This window comes from Falco cherrug, chromosome 12 (assembly GCF_023634085.1).
Source record: "Falco cherrug isolate bFalChe1 chromosome 12, bFalChe1.pri, whole genome shotgun sequence".
Classification (NCBI taxonomy): Eukaryota; Metazoa; Chordata; class Aves; order Falconiformes; family Falconidae; genus Falco; species Falco cherrug.
Genome location: NC_073708.1, coordinates 8,211,537 through 8,230,030, shown reverse-complemented (window position 1 = coordinate 8,230,030; position 18,494 = coordinate 8,211,537). Strand labels below are relative to the sequence as shown.

Below are 18,494 nucleotides of genomic sequence, written 5' to 3'. Positions count from 1 at the left end.
ACTGTTGTGCGAGAGTGAATTTGTCTTGAAACAGTGGCTCAGTTCTGAGTTCTGGTGGGCACCTGGGGACTGGGGTAGGTGACCCCGGTGTATCTCTGCAGGGTGATGGACAGATGATGGGAAAGGTCTCTGGATGTTTCCCATCATGCCAAAGCTTTCCCCTGACACCAGATCAGATAAACATCCCTCTGGTAGGCTGCGTGTGGGGCTGCACAGAGTCCCTCTCTTCTGTGGAAGTCTTGGATCCTATTGAAGATGTTGTGAAAATCACTTCTTTTGGAAGCAGTTTGTTGGAGTTCTTGATTGAAAAATGTTTCTTTCAGCCTTGTCACAGAGGAAGAAAACTTACCCTGCTGAGAAATCCAATTTTCTATGCAAAGATTCTAAGAAGCCACCTTGCAGTGCTCTGGGTCTCTGCCTGCAGGGCCCTGGAGCATGCCTGGCTCTTCCCTCCTGCCCCTAGCAAGGATCCCTAGTGTGGCTGTTAGAGGGTAGCACCAGAGGCAAAGCCAGCGTTATCCTGAAATAGCAAACTTTGCCTACACGTTAGAAATCCCTGTAGTTGCCTGTGACCTAATGCCTCTTGGGTTTGGTGCAGGGTGGAGACTGTTTTGAAGGGACTCATGGGTGTGTGAGAGCATGGCCTGGTGAGTGTGGGGCAGCACCCACTGAAACAGGAGCTGTGCCTGGATGGAGTTGTGAACACTTGGAGGACTGGCCCTTGTTGAGGATGTGAGCTGGGAACGTCCTTGTTGGAGTGGTGGCAGGGGAGGACACCAGCTCAGCTCAACAGGGAGAGGGACAGGACATAGCACCACATGGTCTATAGCTAGTCCATAGTATTATAACAGCTCTGTTATACTTTTGCATTTGTTATCAAACCCTCTGGTCTCCCTTCCTCAGAGGTCAAAACTTGTAGCCTGTGAGCAGGGCATGTAAGCATGCCACTCAGCTGCCTCTCCTCCTCTGAAACAGTTCTGCAGTGCCATTAATGTTTGTACAATAAAACAAATGAGATGTGAAAACTGGCCAGACAGAAAATACAAGAGCGATCTCTTCTGTTCGTATTCTCCCTGCAAGACTGCAGTTACTTGTTCTTTTGCCTCAGTAGAACCTACTCTGAATACTGATTTTTTTTTTTTTTAATTCTTTTTTTCGAACTGTGAGAAAAACCAGTGCATATATACCTGGACTACAGCTAATGGGCTATGCAGAATGCTGATACTGTTGCCTGCAGACCTCCTTGCTCCTGACAGCAATCTGGTTATCCATTCAGTCTGCAGTGTGGAGATGCACTCCCAAATGTTAAGTTCGTATTCCCAGGTAAACTTCAAGTTCTGGAGTTGAATGTACCTGCTACCCATAAAAAGCTGTGGGTCTGTGTCATGGTGTCCTCGTGATATTGTGCATTACCAGGTCCCTGTGCATAGATGCAGAGCAGAAATGGGAGTAAGCCAAAATCATCTTTTAAAAATAATTTTAAAGTTTATTAACATGAGGGAGGGAAAAACACCCCTTCCCTTGCTTAAACTCTGTCTAGAGAGAAAAGCGTATGGCAATGTCTGAGAGCGAAGGAAGAAACAGAGCTAACAAGGGTAACCTTTCCTTCTCCTGCACACACAATACCTCGGGGCTGACAGCACCTCCGTCAGCATCCACCCGAGCTGTGGCTGGATGCTGTGAGCAGCTCTGTGCTGGCATATTGCATGCCTTCCCCTTGCAGCATGCTTAGTGCCAAAGGGCAGCATGGGCCCTTGGGTGACCTGGAGGGGGCCAAGAGCCAGCAGGCCCTTGAAGCATGCCAAACATCCTAATCTGCTGTTTTTCCCTCTTTTGTCTGGCTGCTGCATGCTCCCCATCTTGTGTGTGAAGGTGGTTTGTGGACTCCCTGGGAAGACAGAGCCCCTTACTCGCCCCATACCCCCTTTCTTTACCATGTGGTTGGCCAAAGGCAGGGCTGTAACCTACCTCCTTCTCCCACACACGCTTAAGGCAGTGCAGACCTTGGTCTCTGTGTGCCTTACAACCTCGGGCAAAATTCCTCCCTCCTCCATTCCTTCGAGGTGACTTCATCCGAGGTCACCCAGATCAGAAACCAGAAACGGTGGGCTGTGCTACTGCCTCTCCTCAAAACTGCAGTGGCTGGGTTGGGGGCTTGGCTGGGCAGGGTACTGGGGCTGCTCCCCCTTCAGAGTACCAGTCACTGGAGGAGGCAGTGCTGGAGGCTGCATGTGGCTTTGTCCCATCTGGCAACTGGCTGCTTGTTTCTGCTTATTTCTACCTGTTTCCTGCAGTAATTCAATTTATTGCCCACCCACCCTGACAACAAAGTTGTGGATGTATATAAGGGACTGTCTATGAAGCCTGCTGCATTCTGCTGCTGTGGCTGTGAATGCTTTACTGGCTGTACGTGGCATGGATTGAGCCCCCCTGGACTCTGTCCCATGTCCCCACCTTGTCCCATCCCATACAGCTTTAGCAACTGGCTAATGATGCTTTTTGGGGTGGTTTGGGTGCTTTTTTTGAGTCCTTTGGATGGGGTTGGGAGTTGAACTTGTAGCACCACTAGCCCCAGAAAGGTCCTGGTCCTCCTCAGTCCTGGCTGCTTTTCTTAGGCGTGACTGGGGGGCTGTGACTTGGTGCCAGGAGCGCAGCTGAGGCAAGGCTTGGTGCGGGATGGGAGCGTGGAGCTCCCTGCCCTGAACAGCCTGAGTCCCAAGGTGCTGGGACTGTTGCATATGTGCTCCTGCCCTGTCTATCAGCCAGCCCATCATCAGGGCACCAGCCCCTCTGGGTGGGTCCTTTGCATGTCTGGAAAACACCTCCACATGGCTGGGGCTAGTATAACTAATAAACTGCATTGAGTCTTCACTGGAGGAAAAGCAAAGCACCCCCCTCCTTCCCCACGATGCTCCTCCCCTAAACAACTTAACCTCCCCCCCTCCTCCCAATTTCTGATCTATACTGGAGCAGTCATGCATTGATCAGCGTCTTACCGGGCGATTATGCTACCCGGACGGTCCGCTGTGAATTTGCAGGGAGCCGAGACAGCTGAGCCCGGGAGCCAGCCCTGAGCGGCGGAGAACAAGAGCATGTCTCATCCCGGCGAGCAGCTGCTGCCGGCGTGAAGCAAGGATGAGGCCACTGGAGGAGGCAGCTGCCCCGGCACCCTCCGAGAGCCCCTGCTCCTGCAGAGCCATGTCCCGACCCCGGCGGCTTGTGCTGCACTCCAGGCAGCTTTGAAGTTAGAGGCGGCAGTCGTGTTTAGAAAGGCAAGAGATGAACTGAAGATTAAACATGTATGGGAATTATCCTCACTTCATTAAGTTTCCTGCGGGCTTTGGCAGTAAGTATTTTACTTGCGTTTGCAATCTGTGCCTTCTGGGTTAGGTGGAGGAACTGATTCCACGGTAGGAGTACGGGGGGTGGTGGTAAAGGGAAATTAAAAACATGTTTAACCTAGCTCGTATGGGGCTGTAACCTACGGTGCCTGTGTGCTTATGATTGAAGCTGTTCTGTGATTATCTGGGCTGTGAACTTCAGCACAGCCAAACCAAGCTGCCTGAAATTATGCAGGTGAGTCAAACCATGACTCTTTGCTCTGGAGTTTAGCATATGGCGTCTGAAGAGATGCATATATGTGTTTGCGTGTGATGCGCTGAATCTATTAATTTAAAGAATAGGGTCAAACCAAGTCAATATCTTTCCAATTGCATTTTTATTAAGTTGGAGGAAAAAATATACTTTTAAAACGTAAAACAGCCCCCAAGAAAAACTAAAGAGGGCTCTTCCCTCGGCCGGTGGCTGTCTTCTGCCCTTGTGACACAGATACCACCATAATCGTGTGAAGCTGTGTCAGATTAGCCAAATGAGGCTGCACAGTGAGGCAGTGGTCTGCGAAGGGCTGCGTCTGCGTGGCTGCGAGCTGCAATACCCCCTGCATGCCAGCCGTGAGCAAGCCGTGGCTGCAGAAACCAGAACTTGCTCTTGGGAAATGGGCTTTGCAATTACTGGGGCTTGCACGTCGTTTTTAGCTGAAGTTATTCCTCTTGTCCTAACGTGGGGGATGCAGAAAGGGAATGGGTTGAGGATCTGTAGGGTGGTCCCCAGCTGAGGCAGGGCGCGTGCAGGTTGGAGTGCTCGGCTGCCAGGGGCTGGGAGCACCCGCGTATTGGCTGCTGACAAAATATTGATGCTGCTCCAGGGAAGTTAAAGTGCATCGTTGTTTATGGATGTACAAAGTCTGTATCCCTGGAAAACTCCTCAAGTTGCTCCCAGCCCTTCAGGGTGGGTAAATGCCTCTAGGACTCGCTCTGGAGGCCCCCAGGCTGTATACATCAACCTGTTATTTTTCTGCTAGAGAAAAGGTTCGTGCAGGCGCTGGATTGCACATGGGATGTTTCTTCTATGTGTGTATTTTTGTCTCCTCCCTCTGGCACCAGATGCTCACCTCTGGTAATTCTCCAACTCCAGAAAAGTCATTGGTATTGCATCAAGTCATCCCCAAGTTTCACAAGCGTTTGACTTTCCAAAATACCTTTTTAGGCAGTTTCTGAAAAGAGACGACTCGTTGGAAGAATCTATTGCTCACTGGTGTTTTTAAGGAATAAGCAAAGGCAAGCCAAACTTTGTTCTGTTGCTGCAAGAAGAGTGAAACAATGGAAGTGTTATTTGTGTTTCATTTGAGTATTACAAATTTACAAGGAAGCAAAAGAAAAGTGACATTCAAACTGATCTTCATAGGAACCAGGCACAGCTCTCTGTAGAAACAGGGGTCCCAGCACTCTGCAGAGCTTTTGGGGGATTTCTAGGAGAGAAAATTGGTAGTAGAAGCAGAGTTATTTCTGCTCTGCCAATAAAGGTGAAGGGACGGTTCTCCAGCCCACCAACAGTTCTGTATATTGGGATTCCAACTTTCACTTAGAAGTATATTTAACTGGTGTTTTAACCTGCTTCTGATTTGCTTTAGAAAATCAGAGGTGTTTTCTGCAGGTGAACTGCTGGCACAGGTGCAAAAGCATTGGCTATATTTTGTTTGGGCTGCTTTAAAATAGCTGCTCTGGCCTGTCCTCTGCTCCCTGGACCCTACAGACCTGTGAGTTACCACTCACATCTACACTCCCCTCAAAGCTGGAGGGCTTCCATGCCCCTGAGGCAGCTTGGTGGGGCTGTGGGTGGTGTGGGGGCTGCCTTTCCTGGGGTTGTTGGGTCTGCAGAGGGATTTCTGGCTGGTTGAGAAGGCAACTGCTGCTCTGGCTAGACAGCTTTAGGGCCCATGGGCTGTGTGGGAGAACAGGCTTCAAGAGGGAAGAAGCAGGATAGGTCATGGTCACCATTGGTGGAGGGTGTGTGTGGCAGCTTCCCACAGCCATGGGGTCCTCACCACAAAGCCTATGCAGGCAATCTGCATCACCATCAGGCCTACAATATGTTCATGGTCTTTGCTACTCCTCCCTCCTCTAAAATAGCTATGTAACTGGTCCTGCTCCTGCCTGTGCTGGTACCATGAAGGGGGACATCAGGACTGCGGAAAAGGGCAGTGTCCACACTAGGCTGTCAGCTTGTTGCATTCACTGTTCTTGCACTGCATTGCTGGAGGGCAGAGTTAAGGTGATGTGGCTGCTGCTGTTTGGCATATCAAGATCTTATTGTATTCAGATTTCCTTTAGCTCTGAAATTCCAGGCTTCATTTTGAGGAGAACAGCAAAAAAAAAGCGCAACTATATTTGCTTTCTTTTTTTGCATTCAAGCAACTGTTACATATGCTTTAACTTAATTTTATCTGCATTCAAGTTAGAAATAAGGTATGTGTTTTTGGTATAAGTGTCACTTTGATCTTAAATGTCAGAATGACACCATCGAATTTGTCTGAGAACGTACATATGCAAATTGATAATAAGCACATGATTTGTGATGAGGAAAGGACAGTCAGGCTCTGAAGTGTTGCAGATGAGAGAGTAGCAGGGAAGGTGTTCAGATGAGTCACTCGTAGACATCTAAATCAGGAGATGTGCACTAAGGCAGATGGATTTGCCTTCACAGCCTGGGTTGCAGGAGCAGGGAAAGAGCTTCAAAATGTGGTTTTATCTTCCAGAAGGATGCATTTCATCCAGAGCCCAGCTCCCAGGGCAAGGAAAGATGCTGTGTTGGCTGTCCTTTCTCTCTGAGCACTCTCTGGCACCGTTGGTTGGGGACAAGAGCTAACTTGGCTCCTCCACAAAGTCTCTTTTATTAGTACTCATGTAACTTGGCCGGTGGCCACACCACCTCCGGCTGCAAGCTTGTCAGCTCTCCCAAGCAAAGCGGGGTTAGGCTGGGTCGTTTGGGGGATAGGAAGAGGAAAACCCAGGTTGTGCCTGGCTGGCTGGCACCTTTTTCACCTGTGATGGTCCCGGGTTTTGTGACCTACAGAATGCTTGTTCCCTGGGTCCCATGTCTTGCCGTGTCTGTACCTGTACATGCATATCGGAAGATGGAAGAGAGCTCTTTGACCTAGCCAAGGTGTGGGAAAATCCAGTGACTAGGCAGCTCTTGCAGCTAGGGAAATGCAGAATTTTTTCAAAAATTATGTATTTTTTAAAGCAGGAGACAGTTGCCTTCAATTACGTGGGGCAGCCATGGACCCTGCAGCCAGTGGGATCCATTCTGATGGGGGCCTGTAGCCTCTCCAGGAGTTCAAAGACCACTGTAGGAATTTGTGCACGTTTCTTCCTGGTGGATGCTGGAGATCTCGCTGTCCAGGTGGGAAATCTGCTCAGATAATCATGAAAAACCCTTCAGGCCTCAAATTCAACAGATTTATTCCTTTAGAGATGAGAAAGTTGATTCAACTCTTGTGTGTTACTGTAGTCACCAGAGGGATGTGATACCTTGTTAGGGTGAGTTAATTTAGCTTGCAGTCCTTATTTTAATTACCTGGCAAGCAGTTGCTAAAGGAGTTTTTGGTTGGTAAGATCACCACATCCACAGTTACCCTGTAATGCATGGTTCTTGTCAAAGTCATGGCAAAGCCCGCGTAGCTTCTGTGGACTCTGCTCCTTCCTTCCCTCCTCCTTAAGCCTGGCTTTCTGAAGAGGAGAGTATGTTGTTATACTGCAGGTGTGTCTTGTCCAAAGGTCCTTGTACATATTAAGCTATTGACCCACTGTCCATTTTCAGTTGAATTGGACCAGGATCTCAAAAGTAGCATCTGATGTTGAGCCTGCACCAGGGCAGGTGAAAGTCTCTTGTGCTTCCAGCACGCAGCCTCTTGTGGGCCGGGTTTTGGGTGGCCCCTGTTTGCAAGGGTGGCACAGGAGCATTACCTGGGAAGAAGCGACTCTTTCCACCACCCGGAGAGCTGAGGGGGAAGGTTTTCCTGCCCTGTTGCGGAAGCCCCTGCTCACATATGTGTCAGCACGGCTCCAAAATTTTTTGCTCTTGCGTGATGTTAGCTGTCAGGGGAAGGCTGCATTATTTATTGACTCGGAGTTGAGCAGGAAGGTGGAAACACAAAGGTTACTGGTCCTTAAAAGCAAGGCAAAACCAGTAACCTTTCTGTAGGATATTAGCCTGGCAATCTGTACTGCCTGTGGAAATCTGCTTGGACAGTTAAAAATATCACCAGAAAGGGAATAGTTTTTCATTTTAGCTCCCATGCATTAAATAAAAACTAATTCTGCAGTCATCGCAGCAAAACTATTTGTTTCTAGTTAACATGGGCTCCCTGCTACATAATCGCATCCAGTTTCAGGAGTGTTTCTCACAGGTATTTCCCCTTGAAGGTCATTCCCAAGGACGAGCTGCCTGCCAAGCTGTACCTCCCACGCACACCCGTGCTCCTCTGCTGGAATCAGCCCTTCTCTGCATGTCTCTTCCCACTTCTCGGTGCTCTCTGATCTGCAGAGGGTGAAGTATCTGCAAAGTTTTGCTAGTCGTGTATCAGGCAGGGCAACTTGCACCTTTAATTGTTCATGCCAATTAAATGAAACTTTTCTGTGTATATCTGAGGCCTCAGAAGCACAAGTGTGTTTGTCGTTATTTGAAGAGTTCCAGCTTTTGATTCTCTCTGACACTAAAAACAAAACTGTGAAGGTTGTCATCATCTCAAGGCTTGCCAGGCATCTGCAGGTCTCTGGAAGTGGGATTGCTTTAGGCCTTAGTTGCAGAAAGACCCTGGTGTTTAACACTGGTACCTTCCCTTGCAAGGCTTTGCTAGGTGTTAGGGCTGAAGGGGCATTAACCAAAACGACCTTGCAACCCATGTGGGTTAAATAGTGTATGTAGGGACTGGATGTTACTGGTCTCTGTGCATTCTCGTTCCACTTCCCACTCAAATGTAATTGGTGAGACTGGTGTTTCTGGGACTGCTGTTATTTGGGTGAGAACCAAGACAGCTTCGTTGGCTGCAGCCTGGATGCTTCTCCTCCTACTGCCTTTGCCAAGTCATTTGGGGTCACTTGCCCGCTCTTGCGGGTGGTCTTTGCATCTGCGTCTGCCCCAGCTTTACATGTGAAGTGGTCACAGCGCAGGGGTGTCCAAGCTGGTTTTATTGAGCTAGTATTGGTCCTGGACCAGCTTAGCTGCATTAGCCCAGGCTGTTTAGCATTGCTGTGGTGGACCTGGGTTTTTGTGCTTTGCAGGCACATTGTTGGACAATTACACATCTGCTGTGATGTGGGCAGTGTTCTTCTGTTCCTGATTTGAGGCTATTCATGCAAGTTTCCCATCCCTGGACTAGGATTTTGCTAGGGTAGAGATGAAACACCGGTGAAAGTGAAATATCAAAGCTTTGCGTCCTTGCTCAGCTTCAGTGGCTGATGGGTAAACATAACGCTGTTGCTTATGTCCTCAAGGGCACTGTTGTCAAAATGCAGAGAACGGAGTGCTTTTTAGGGTGGTCTTCACTATTTTTTCTCATGTCAGCAGAGTTGTCTAGTCTGACCTTAGATATGATCCTTATTCTGAATGCTAAAGCAACAGGACCGACGTTGCTTCTGTGTGCACGCTTCCAACCCATGGCTGCTCTCTGCAGTAAGTGATGTGATACATTTGTAGAGGCAGTTTGAAACAGCAAAGCACCCAGAAGCAAGTTTCTTCTTTTTAAACTTTGCTTCCTTCAAAAAGAAATCTGGAGTATATGCATTTCAGTACAAGAGAGCTTGTGGAAGGTTGATTGAGGCACAGGGTTCTCTGGACACTGCATGTTTGCAGTGGAGACATCAGAGAATCCATGCGAGGCAGTTCCCTCCTGTCCTCTCTTCCTCTTCTCTTCCAGGAGAGAAATATAAACGGTATCAGGCTTCCCTGAACCTCTCATTGGGAAACTACCTGTCCAAGCATTCCTGTAGAGGAGGGAGACAGGAGAGAGACCTAAACAGCCCCATTTGTGGATCAGAAGTAAGCTCATCTTGAATCTGGAGCAGGTGGTTAAAAGCATTAGTGAGCCCTGATGCTGGATGCGGGGGCTCAGCCAGTTTTTTCCAGCAGATGTGGAGGCCCTGGCCGGTCTAGGAGCCACACTTGGTGCTCAAAGGCAGGGGCTGTGCAAGCCGTAGAGCCCTCGCCTGCCGACACAGTGCTGCCCTCCGCTCCGCAGGGCCCCGCGCAGCTGGCTGAAACCCCGGCACTGCTTGTCACCTTGCATTACCTGACGGACAGACTCCGGGCTCACTTTGGCCTGTGTAAATGTCACCTGTGCCAAATGCCGCTAGAGAGGCTGTGGCTGGCATGCAGGACTGAGTCCTGTCTGCCCAGTCGTCCACCGCTCGGTCCCAGAGCTGCTTCCCTGCTGCGGAGCAGTTCCTCGCTGGTCCCGCTCAACTGGCGTGTTGACATTTCTGTTTGTCCCCCAAATGAGAGGGGGAAATACCTTGAGGAAAACCAAGCCATCCCTGCAAGCCCACGACCTTACTGGTTTCTTGCTATTGGGAGGTGAGGGACACAGACCATCAGTATTTTCCTGCAGATCATTTAGTTTAATAATTTGATTAATTCAATATATTGAATTTGAATTAAATAATTCAAATTGAAAAATCATGAATCAGACTTGCAGTCTGCTGTTTTCATTGCTCAAGCCACCCTGGCTCCTTTGGACTGAAACAACTTTGAGGGTACTTAGCTTAGCAATAAGTAACCCCAGTGTTGAGGATGCTTTGGCATGGCTTTTACTGCACGCCTTTTGCCAGTCATGCAAATTGTTCCTCGTACAAGCTGAAAACCTGGTAGCAGTCACATATTATATCCCTCTCAGAGCAGTCCAGCCTGAAAATGAGAAGCTCAGTATGGAGGGGCTGGAAGTCAGAGTTCGGACAGCCTTGCAGGAGTGCTTTGCTTTGACTGGGTTTTTTGGGGGAGTTTTTTGCTTGGTCTGTTTGTTTCTCCTTTTCTAAATGGGGTTTGTATTACAGTTTATAACAGATGGATGAAATCATTCATTGGTAAATGGAAAGTTAACACTGATGGGTTTGTCACAGCCTTGGCAGGACAGTGTGGCCAGACACTGTGGAAACAAACCTGTTAACTCTGACTTGTGTCATCAGGCTCTGGCAGTAGGTATTTTCATTTATCCATCCATCCCTACCAGCAAACACTCCTTCATGCATTCGTGCTTCCTCTTTGGTGTCTCGTTGCTGGGGTAAGAGAGGTAGGTACAAGCCCTCCAGGCTTCCTGGCTTCAACCTTTGATCCTATCCTGGGGGCCAGGAGATTCCCCTGGCCTTAGCCCTTGAACAGTCGCCTCTTGGCATGGACACGAGCACACTGTGGGGCTTGTCCTGGCATGCAGTCCCCTCTGAAAGCCTTGCTTGCAGTGGGTTCTTATGAAACTTGGTGCTTTTCTAATGGAGAAACTTCAATATGACAGCATTTCTGTAAGGTCTGGTGTAAATGCAAACAGTTAAATAACTCTCTGAGGAGTCTTTTCTTACTAGTTTAAATCTTCTGCATGATACTTTCAAAACGTGCCCTTTTCTGTGTTAATGGAAGAGGATGAAGAATCGTTCTTTTCCTTAGCTGTCCTGGTGTGATAGATTTCTGCCCAGTCTCTTCTTCAGTGGCTTATTTTCTGAGCTGAAGAATCCTCAAAGGCAATGATGTTTCTCTAATTGTTTAAAGAGGCATAAACCAAATTTCTTTATAAGTCTGCGCTAGAGATGCTGGGGAGGGCTGCATGCTGTGGTACCAGACTACTTGCAGGTGATGAAAAATGCATTTGCTTGTCTCTGAAGCCAATAATGGTACAAGTCAGGATGGTCCTTTTAAGTCCCAGGAAACAACGGAGGTGCCTCTGTGAGATGAGCACTTAGGTCAGACGAGGGCCAGGCAAACAGCATATCTTCTGCCCCCTGCTAAAGGCTGTCCTGGCGGCTCTCTCTGGGGTGAAAGGCTTTTGCGCTTGGAAGCCATTACAAGGTAGGGATTTTGCTGTCTACTAACAGAAAATGGGCTGTGTGTCTGTGATGGTGGCAGGGGGACGTAGGGTGACTGTCTCTAGCAGCAGGCAGAAGCCCTGGCTCTGCCTTCAGACCGCCTTGCTGCCTCCAAGGCTTCTGCTGTTGTCATTGAGCTGGCTGCCTCTTGCTGCACATCGCTTCCCACTGGGAGAATTGATCCAAAAAGCCAAAGCAAGAATTGACAAAGACCTTTTCTCCCCCTCCCTCTGCAGAATTAAGTCTGAAGTGGGTTGATAACGGCGGATCGAGTCCTCCTTGACTCTGACAAATGTCTTTAATGTTATTCAGCAAGCTGACCTTTTCCTGTCTTTATTGTGCATCTTCCCTTTGAATCAGATTTGATTGTTACTTCAGGTAAAATAACAAACACTGTCAGGTAAATAACTTTGCAATAATGTTAAAAGGAAGAAAGAAAGAAACAAACAAAACACCAAAGTGCTGCAATGGGAACAAGCATCCTCTGTGCCAGCCATGGAAAACCAACCATGTGACCTTCCCACAGAACATCTTTCCTTTGCTACTCCAGGGAATGTTCTCCTGTGTTGAAAAACCAGCAGAGAAACGATGGTTCATTGAAATGTTAATGACAGTTAATGCTAACTGGGGTTGGTAAACTCTAGGGGAGGGAGGAAAGGTCATATAAATCCTTAAAATACAGCTAGATACATGACCCATTGGGACTAGTGGGCATTTGATGCCCAGATACCCTCTGAATAATTGAGATTGGTCTTATAGGAGACAGCGTTTAGGCCTTGGGTGAGGTGTTCAGCCTCAGAAACTGCCCTGAAGTGGCCGTGTTTGAGGTTATATGGCTTTTCTCTGCCACCTCTTCCCCGGTGGTGTTCTGCAGCAGATTGGATCTTGTGGGGCTGCTGTAAGGCTCAGTTTGGCAATGTACACTGGAGCTATTCGCCGTGGGGGGAGGAAGCCCTCTTTCCTTGTGGCTGTGAGGCTGTGCCCAGGCATGTCTGTGTGGCCACAATCTCTGTTCTGTCTCGTACTAAGTGAGGAAAAGTGATGGACGAAATATTTTGTGGGTGCCTTGTCCCATAATCTGTGTTGCTAGCATGTCATGGGCAGTTTCTGTCCTGCATTGCTCCAGCCCTTCCTGAAGATGCTGGCATCAAGTTCTGAGAGCTGGAGGAGCATGTGAAATAGCACGGTGGAGAGATAAGTGGGTGGGAAGGGAAAGAGCTGAGCCAGGGGAAGAGGAGCCTGCTGAGCCATCACAGGGAGCAAATGTGCTTCATGAGATACGGGCAGCATTTAGGGTTTCCAGCCTGGTCGGTGGGGATTTCATGGTTTCAGATGCGAGCTGTCTCTAGAGCCGGCTTGGACAAAAGAAATGGGGCCTCAGGGAATAGTTTAGAGAAAACCAGCAGCAGGCAGGTAGGGGTGCCTTCTTCCAAGTCAGCTGAGGCACTGCAGCAGTGAAAGAAGACTTGACTATGAACTGTTATCTTCATAATATGTTTTGTTGCTGTATGTAACTATTTCCCATAGTGTAATCAACATTTTGCTCGTTCCCTTTTTAACATAAGGCATGTTTGCTGGTTGGCGTTGAGCCTTGGCCAGCATCTAAGCTGACACGACCAAGGCTGGGCAGCTGACTGCTGTACAGCTGGCCTCGCTCATAGTGTATTTAATCGTTCTGTTTCTCCCTGTAGATTCCCCTGTCCACGCCAGCTCCACATCTGTGAGCCTGTCGTCAAGCCTTTCCACAGGAAATTCAGTGGACGGACACCACAACTACCTCGAGGCCCCTGCAAACGCCTCCCGGGCACTGCCGTCCCCCATGAACGCCATTGGGTCTCCGGTGAACGCGCTGGGCTCGCCGTACAGAGTCATCGCGTCCTCCATCGGCTCGCACCCTGTCTCTCTGTCCTCAGCCCCAGGCATGAATTTTGTGACACACGCCAGTCCGCAGGTAGGGAGACGTGCACACTTGTTTCGCTACACTCTGTGGTGTTCAGACTGGGCAAAGCCCCAAAATTTGAGGCAGTGGGTTGCATGGTGGGGAGTCTGGTGTGTTTTGGCCACTTAAGGAGATCAGCTGTAAAGAACAATTTCCAGCCTGTGAGTCTCTCCACATAAATGTCCCTGGCTGTATGTATTTCAAAATACCCTGCACGATAAGGGGAGAGAGCTAATTTCCAGGTCTGTCTTCACCACGGGTACAGTCCAGTTCCCCTCCACTGCATCTATTGTAGTGTGTGTAATTACTGTACATGGAAATAATCAGGATAGCCAAGGGGTGAAGCATGTGAAGCATTCCCCTTCTTCCTGCAAAAGGATATCTGCTTTGTTTCATTATTTGGAAAGGAGACAGACTTTCTAGAGAGAGAGACAGATGTTAATGCTAAATGCTAGCCATGTACTGTGTTGCATATAGACTTTGCCTGAAGACAAATTAAGCACTACTTTCCTTACTGCCTGAGCTCACTCAGGTGCTGAGGTTTCCCCTCCAGACAGGGGTGAGACCCAGGTGTTAGGATTGATGCCTCCCCAGAGCCATGGATGAGCTGGGAGCCTCCCAAGGTGGCTCTGTGGAGCAGGGGTGGGGACACGCTGCCCTAAAAACCTAGCACCCCCTCCAGCATGGCTGGGACCAAGGTGGCAGCGTGGAATTTTGATAGTATGCTGAAATGTTCTGGGAATCCAGATCTAAGCAGGAATTCTACCTTTTATTAACAAGGCTTCGCATTTTATTTGTGGGACCCGAAGGTAAGGAAGGCTGAAGAGCCTCATGGCTTTCACTGAGGACCCAGCGAGGGGATGGTCCCTGAGCCCTCTCTGCCCCATACCCTGCTGCCACTCCACCATCTGTCTGAAGCTCTTCCTAGCGCCTGCCCACTAAGGCTGGGAGAGGATGGTATGGGGAGGCCCCTGAAGAGCTCTGAGAGAGAAGAAGGGTGACTTGACAGGTTTGCCTTACCTTTCACCAGCACCCTCAACTCCAGCGTGGGTCTTGGCTGTCTGCAGTGGGCATCCTTCCTCCCCTCGTACCACCCAACTGTTCCCCATCAACCTCACGATATTTGTACCCATGGCATCCAGGGCAGGTACTTTGTGGTGGTGGAGCTGGTGGCAGCATTTGCTGGATGGAAGCCTCCCCTTTGGGGTTCGGGATGCTCTGGGAAGTGGTTTTCCCAATTTGGGCACTGCGCCAAGTTCCCAGCTCTGAGGAGTGGGTTTCATTTCTGTTGCCTTTAATGCAAGGAGACAGCTGGGCCTTGGGGATTTGGCAGGAAGGCAGTTAATGGGTTTGGGTTCAAGCAGTTGTCCCAGATATCGTACATGATTGCACTTAACCTGCAGGAGTCAAGCTCTGAGGACACTGATGGCTAAAACTGCCCCATTTCCCTCCCCCTCCACTCCATGAACCCTCTCTCCCTATTACTGTCTCAAAGTGCAGCCGGAGAGAAAGAAAAGATGGTACCTGAGTTTTAAACCATAAAAAGTTCCTTCTGGCTCAGCATCTTGCCAAGAAGAAGTTTTCAGGGTAAAAAAGGTAGCCACCTTGTTTTAAAAAAAGGGCTCTTGTGGGAGGAAGGGGTTGGTTTCTCCTTTCCTTGGGCCAAGTTCAGATTTTGAAGCATTAGGAATTAGGATTTACAGCTGCCACTGCCTGGTCTGGGTCTCTGCTGGGGAGAGCAAATCTCTGTTCTTCTGGGCAGTTTTTGCCTATGCACTTTTATTTTCTAGTAGGGCAAAATCCCTGTCTCCTAGAGTGGTAATTTTTGCTGGAAAATTTGTATTTTCAATGTCACAAGACCTTTGAAGCTTTGAAAATGAAGGGACAGTGGGGAGGGAAGATGAAAACAGGCTGCCCCTTTTTCTTTTTCTAATGACAGGTCCAGAAATCCCAATGGGATGAACCCTACTTGTTCTCTGCTGAAATCCCTTGTGGAAATTATTATACTTTTTCATGGGAAATGAACCATTTCTTGGAGCAAATGGAGAACTTGCAACAGCATGCATGAAATCTAGTGGTTTAAATGTTATGGAGACTCTAACAAAGGCTGTAGCTGGATTTTCATCGAAAAATCTTGTTTTCTGTCCCTTCTTCTGCCCTCTTGCTGTGAAGAACTTTAGCCAAAAAATTGGGGTGACTTAAAAGCAAGGTTAATGATAAAGAAACCATACCCATCCCTCAAAGCATGGCAATGGGAAAGGTGACGTGATAGTGGTTTTACAGAGGCATTGCTCTGCCCAGACTGCTTTTGACAAAACGTGCTCCATGGCCCTTAATCCTCACTGCCCTGCCGACAACAGCTCGAAAGCAAATAGCAATAAAACAAAGCCCTGGGCAACATCAGGCTTTGGTCTCTAATCGATGTCGGTTTGTAACCTTTAACGTGCCGCAGCCATGAGCAGCTCCCAGGGATCTCAGCTGGGGACTCTGGGCCATTTGCCTGTGTCTCGCTGCATCTGATTTTTAGATGCTCAGCCTGCTCCCTGTTTTGTTTAATCTGGCAACCCCACATCTGCTCCATTCTCCAGCCTGTGACAGTGTTTGGGAGCTGAAGTCCCGGGGAGTGACCATGTTTTCAAGTGTTTATGCAGATTTGCATATCACGAGGCAGGGAAGCTAATGCACTTAAAGCTTTTTTTTCTTATTTATTACTTTTTTAAAAAACGTCATTACAGCTTCCCTAGCCATGCAGCAATGCAGGTTTAATTGCAACAAATCACCTGGCTGCAAAGGTCTTTCTTACTAAGCTGTTAGTGGCTGAGGCAGCAAGCAGCCAGTGATCGGCATGGTCTAATGAAGCGGGCAGGATCCCACCAGCCTTGTCGCTTGGAGGCTGTAACTGAGCAGCTGAGGGTTGCTGCCTGCCCTTTTCCAGTTCTGCTTAGTCCTGGCTTTGGTTAAAGCATCAGGACAGGGTGAGAGGCAATATCTGCTACCAAGCATCTGCTTAAACCGCTCCAGCTGGATTCACCAGAGGATGTCTGTCTGCCCATGGCAGCCCCGTGGAGTTGCTGGAGATAAGCTTGTGGGACGAGCCCAGCAGGAGCAGCAAGGGAGAGGTCAGCTCAGTTTGGGGATGGTTTCATTGAGGTATGAATCTCAACCCTTTAACCTGTCTTGTGGCTTCTGCAGCTCAATGTCCTGAACAATGTCAGCAGCTCAGAGGATGTCAAGCCCTTGCCAGGTCTCCCAGGGATTGGGAACATGAATTATCCATCTACAAGCCCAGGATCCTTAGCCAAACACATCTGTGCCATCTGTGGGGACAGGTCCTCAGGTAGGAAGTTTTCTTTCTTGGGGAAGGCTTTGTGCAATGAAAGCTCCCCTGATGCTGTGAGGCAAGGCTCGTGCAGGAGTGAACGCTGGAGGCTTGCTGGAGCCATGCGGGCGTCGCAGGGTTTGTAGCTGGGTCTGGCTTACCCAAGGGCAGGCTGTATGTTTTGCAGGTGAGTTGCACTGTGTCCAAAAGACAGCAAACCTAAAAGCTGTGCTCTTCTCCCTCACGTGTGTAATCTCATTTTAGGTTTTGTCCCTGTTTATCAAAGGTAAATAGACCAAAATCACTGTGTTCTCATTTACCTGTGCTCTGTGTTAGCTGGGCTTTGGCTGTGCCTGTGTTTTCTCTCCTACCCCAAAGACTGCAGCCTGGCTGGTGCCTTGCATACCCCCTTCATATCAGTGTACCCCATTTGCTATGTATGGCTTTTCTACACTTGAACTGCAGCTAAGATGTGGCTTCACATCCTTCCCCTGGGATGTGGTCCCTCCTTATCACAGGAAAGCAGTGGTCCTATGGTTTGACTGCTGCTGGTCGCTGTTCAAGCAAAGAGCCGCTAAAGCCAAGTCAGGCTGGCTAAGATGATACCCTGCAGCCAGTTTTTTCACCTTTGGGGTTGGTTCAAGCTCCTTCATGCTGGAGGGGAGGGCAGATACCTGCCTGCCCATTGATGGCCTCCCCTGGCCTCCCCAGGGAAGCACTATGGGGTGTACAGCTGTGAGGGCTGCAAAGGCTTCTTCAAGAGGACAATCCGGAAGGACCTGATCTACACCTGCCGTGACAACAAGGACTGCCTCATAGACAAGCGCCAACGCAACCGCTGCCAGTACTGCCGCTATCAGAAGTGCCTCGCCATGGGGATGAAGAGGGAAGGTACGTGTGGGCTGGTGGACAGAATGGGCTTAGAAATTTTCCTTGCATTCATTAGGGTAATTCTGGCTCTTGGTGGCCCTCCAAGGCTGGAACATTCCAAAACCCCACACTGACAGATTCAGAGTGTTTTTGACCTCATTTCGGAAAGGAAATAAGAATCATAGAAACGTTTAGGTTGGGAAAGACCTTTAAGATCATCTAGTCCAACTGTTAACTGAGCACTGCCAAGTCCACCACTAAGCCATGTCCCAAACCACCACGTCTGTGTGTCTTTTAAACACCCCCAGGGATGGTGACTCAACCGCTTCCCTGGGCAGCCTGTCCCAGTGCTTGACCACCCTTTTGGTGAAGAAATTTTTCCTAATAAGAAAGAGGGACTAAAAAGAAAAGAGGGTGATGGGGAAGCTACTACACTATGTTTTTCCTCCCATCCCACCTAAACGCTCATACTGGTGACTATGGAATCTATTAACTGATTTTTGACACAAGCTTGCCCTTAGTTAGCGACCCTTAATGGCCTGGACCCCTTGGACCCCTGTAAACCTCTGCTGTGGACAGCACCTGGCAGTAACGAGTCCTGCAGCCTGCTTGTCTCCTGTGTGAAGAGCAACCTCCTCTTTCATTTTTAGTTTGCTTCAATTGTCACTACCTAATTCTCACACTGGAAGATTAGGGCGAATGATTTATTGCTATCTCCTATTTTATAGTTCTCTGGCATTTCCACTGTTAACCTTGCTATTTGAGATGAGCGCTGGTACAGCTTGCATTCTGTGGTGTCCTTGTGCTGCAGGAGAGAGCTGTATGGGAACAGTCCATGCACCCTCTTCCATACTCCACATGCACTCACTGCATCCCCCAAAGGACTGTGTTTCTGGCCCAAAGCACCGAAGCTGTTGATCCAGAGCAAGGATCTAACTTGAGGTGATTTGACTTAGAG

The 18,494-nt window shown here is 48.9% G+C and overlaps 1 protein-coding gene across 4 annotated transcripts in view; it reads left to right on the top strand.

Moving 5' to 3' along the window:
* Positions 1-18,494, top strand: part of RXRG (retinoid X receptor gamma) — a 51,178-nt gene that overhangs the window by 25,844 nt on the left and 6,840 nt on the right. For 3 of the 4 annotated variants that reach the window (XM_014277322.3, XM_055724857.1, XM_027800629.2), the window contains 3 exons: positions 13,100-13,359; positions 16,540-16,684; positions 17,378-17,557. In XM_014277322.3, the coding sequence (XP_014132797.3) occupies positions 13,100-13,359; positions 16,540-16,684; positions 17,378-17,557 (585 nt within the window). Of the gene's footprint in view, positions 1-3,231; positions 3,347-13,099; positions 13,360-16,539; positions 16,685-17,377; positions 17,558-18,494 lie in introns of those variants that run through there. The other variant, XM_027800632.2, reaches the window with a different exon arrangement.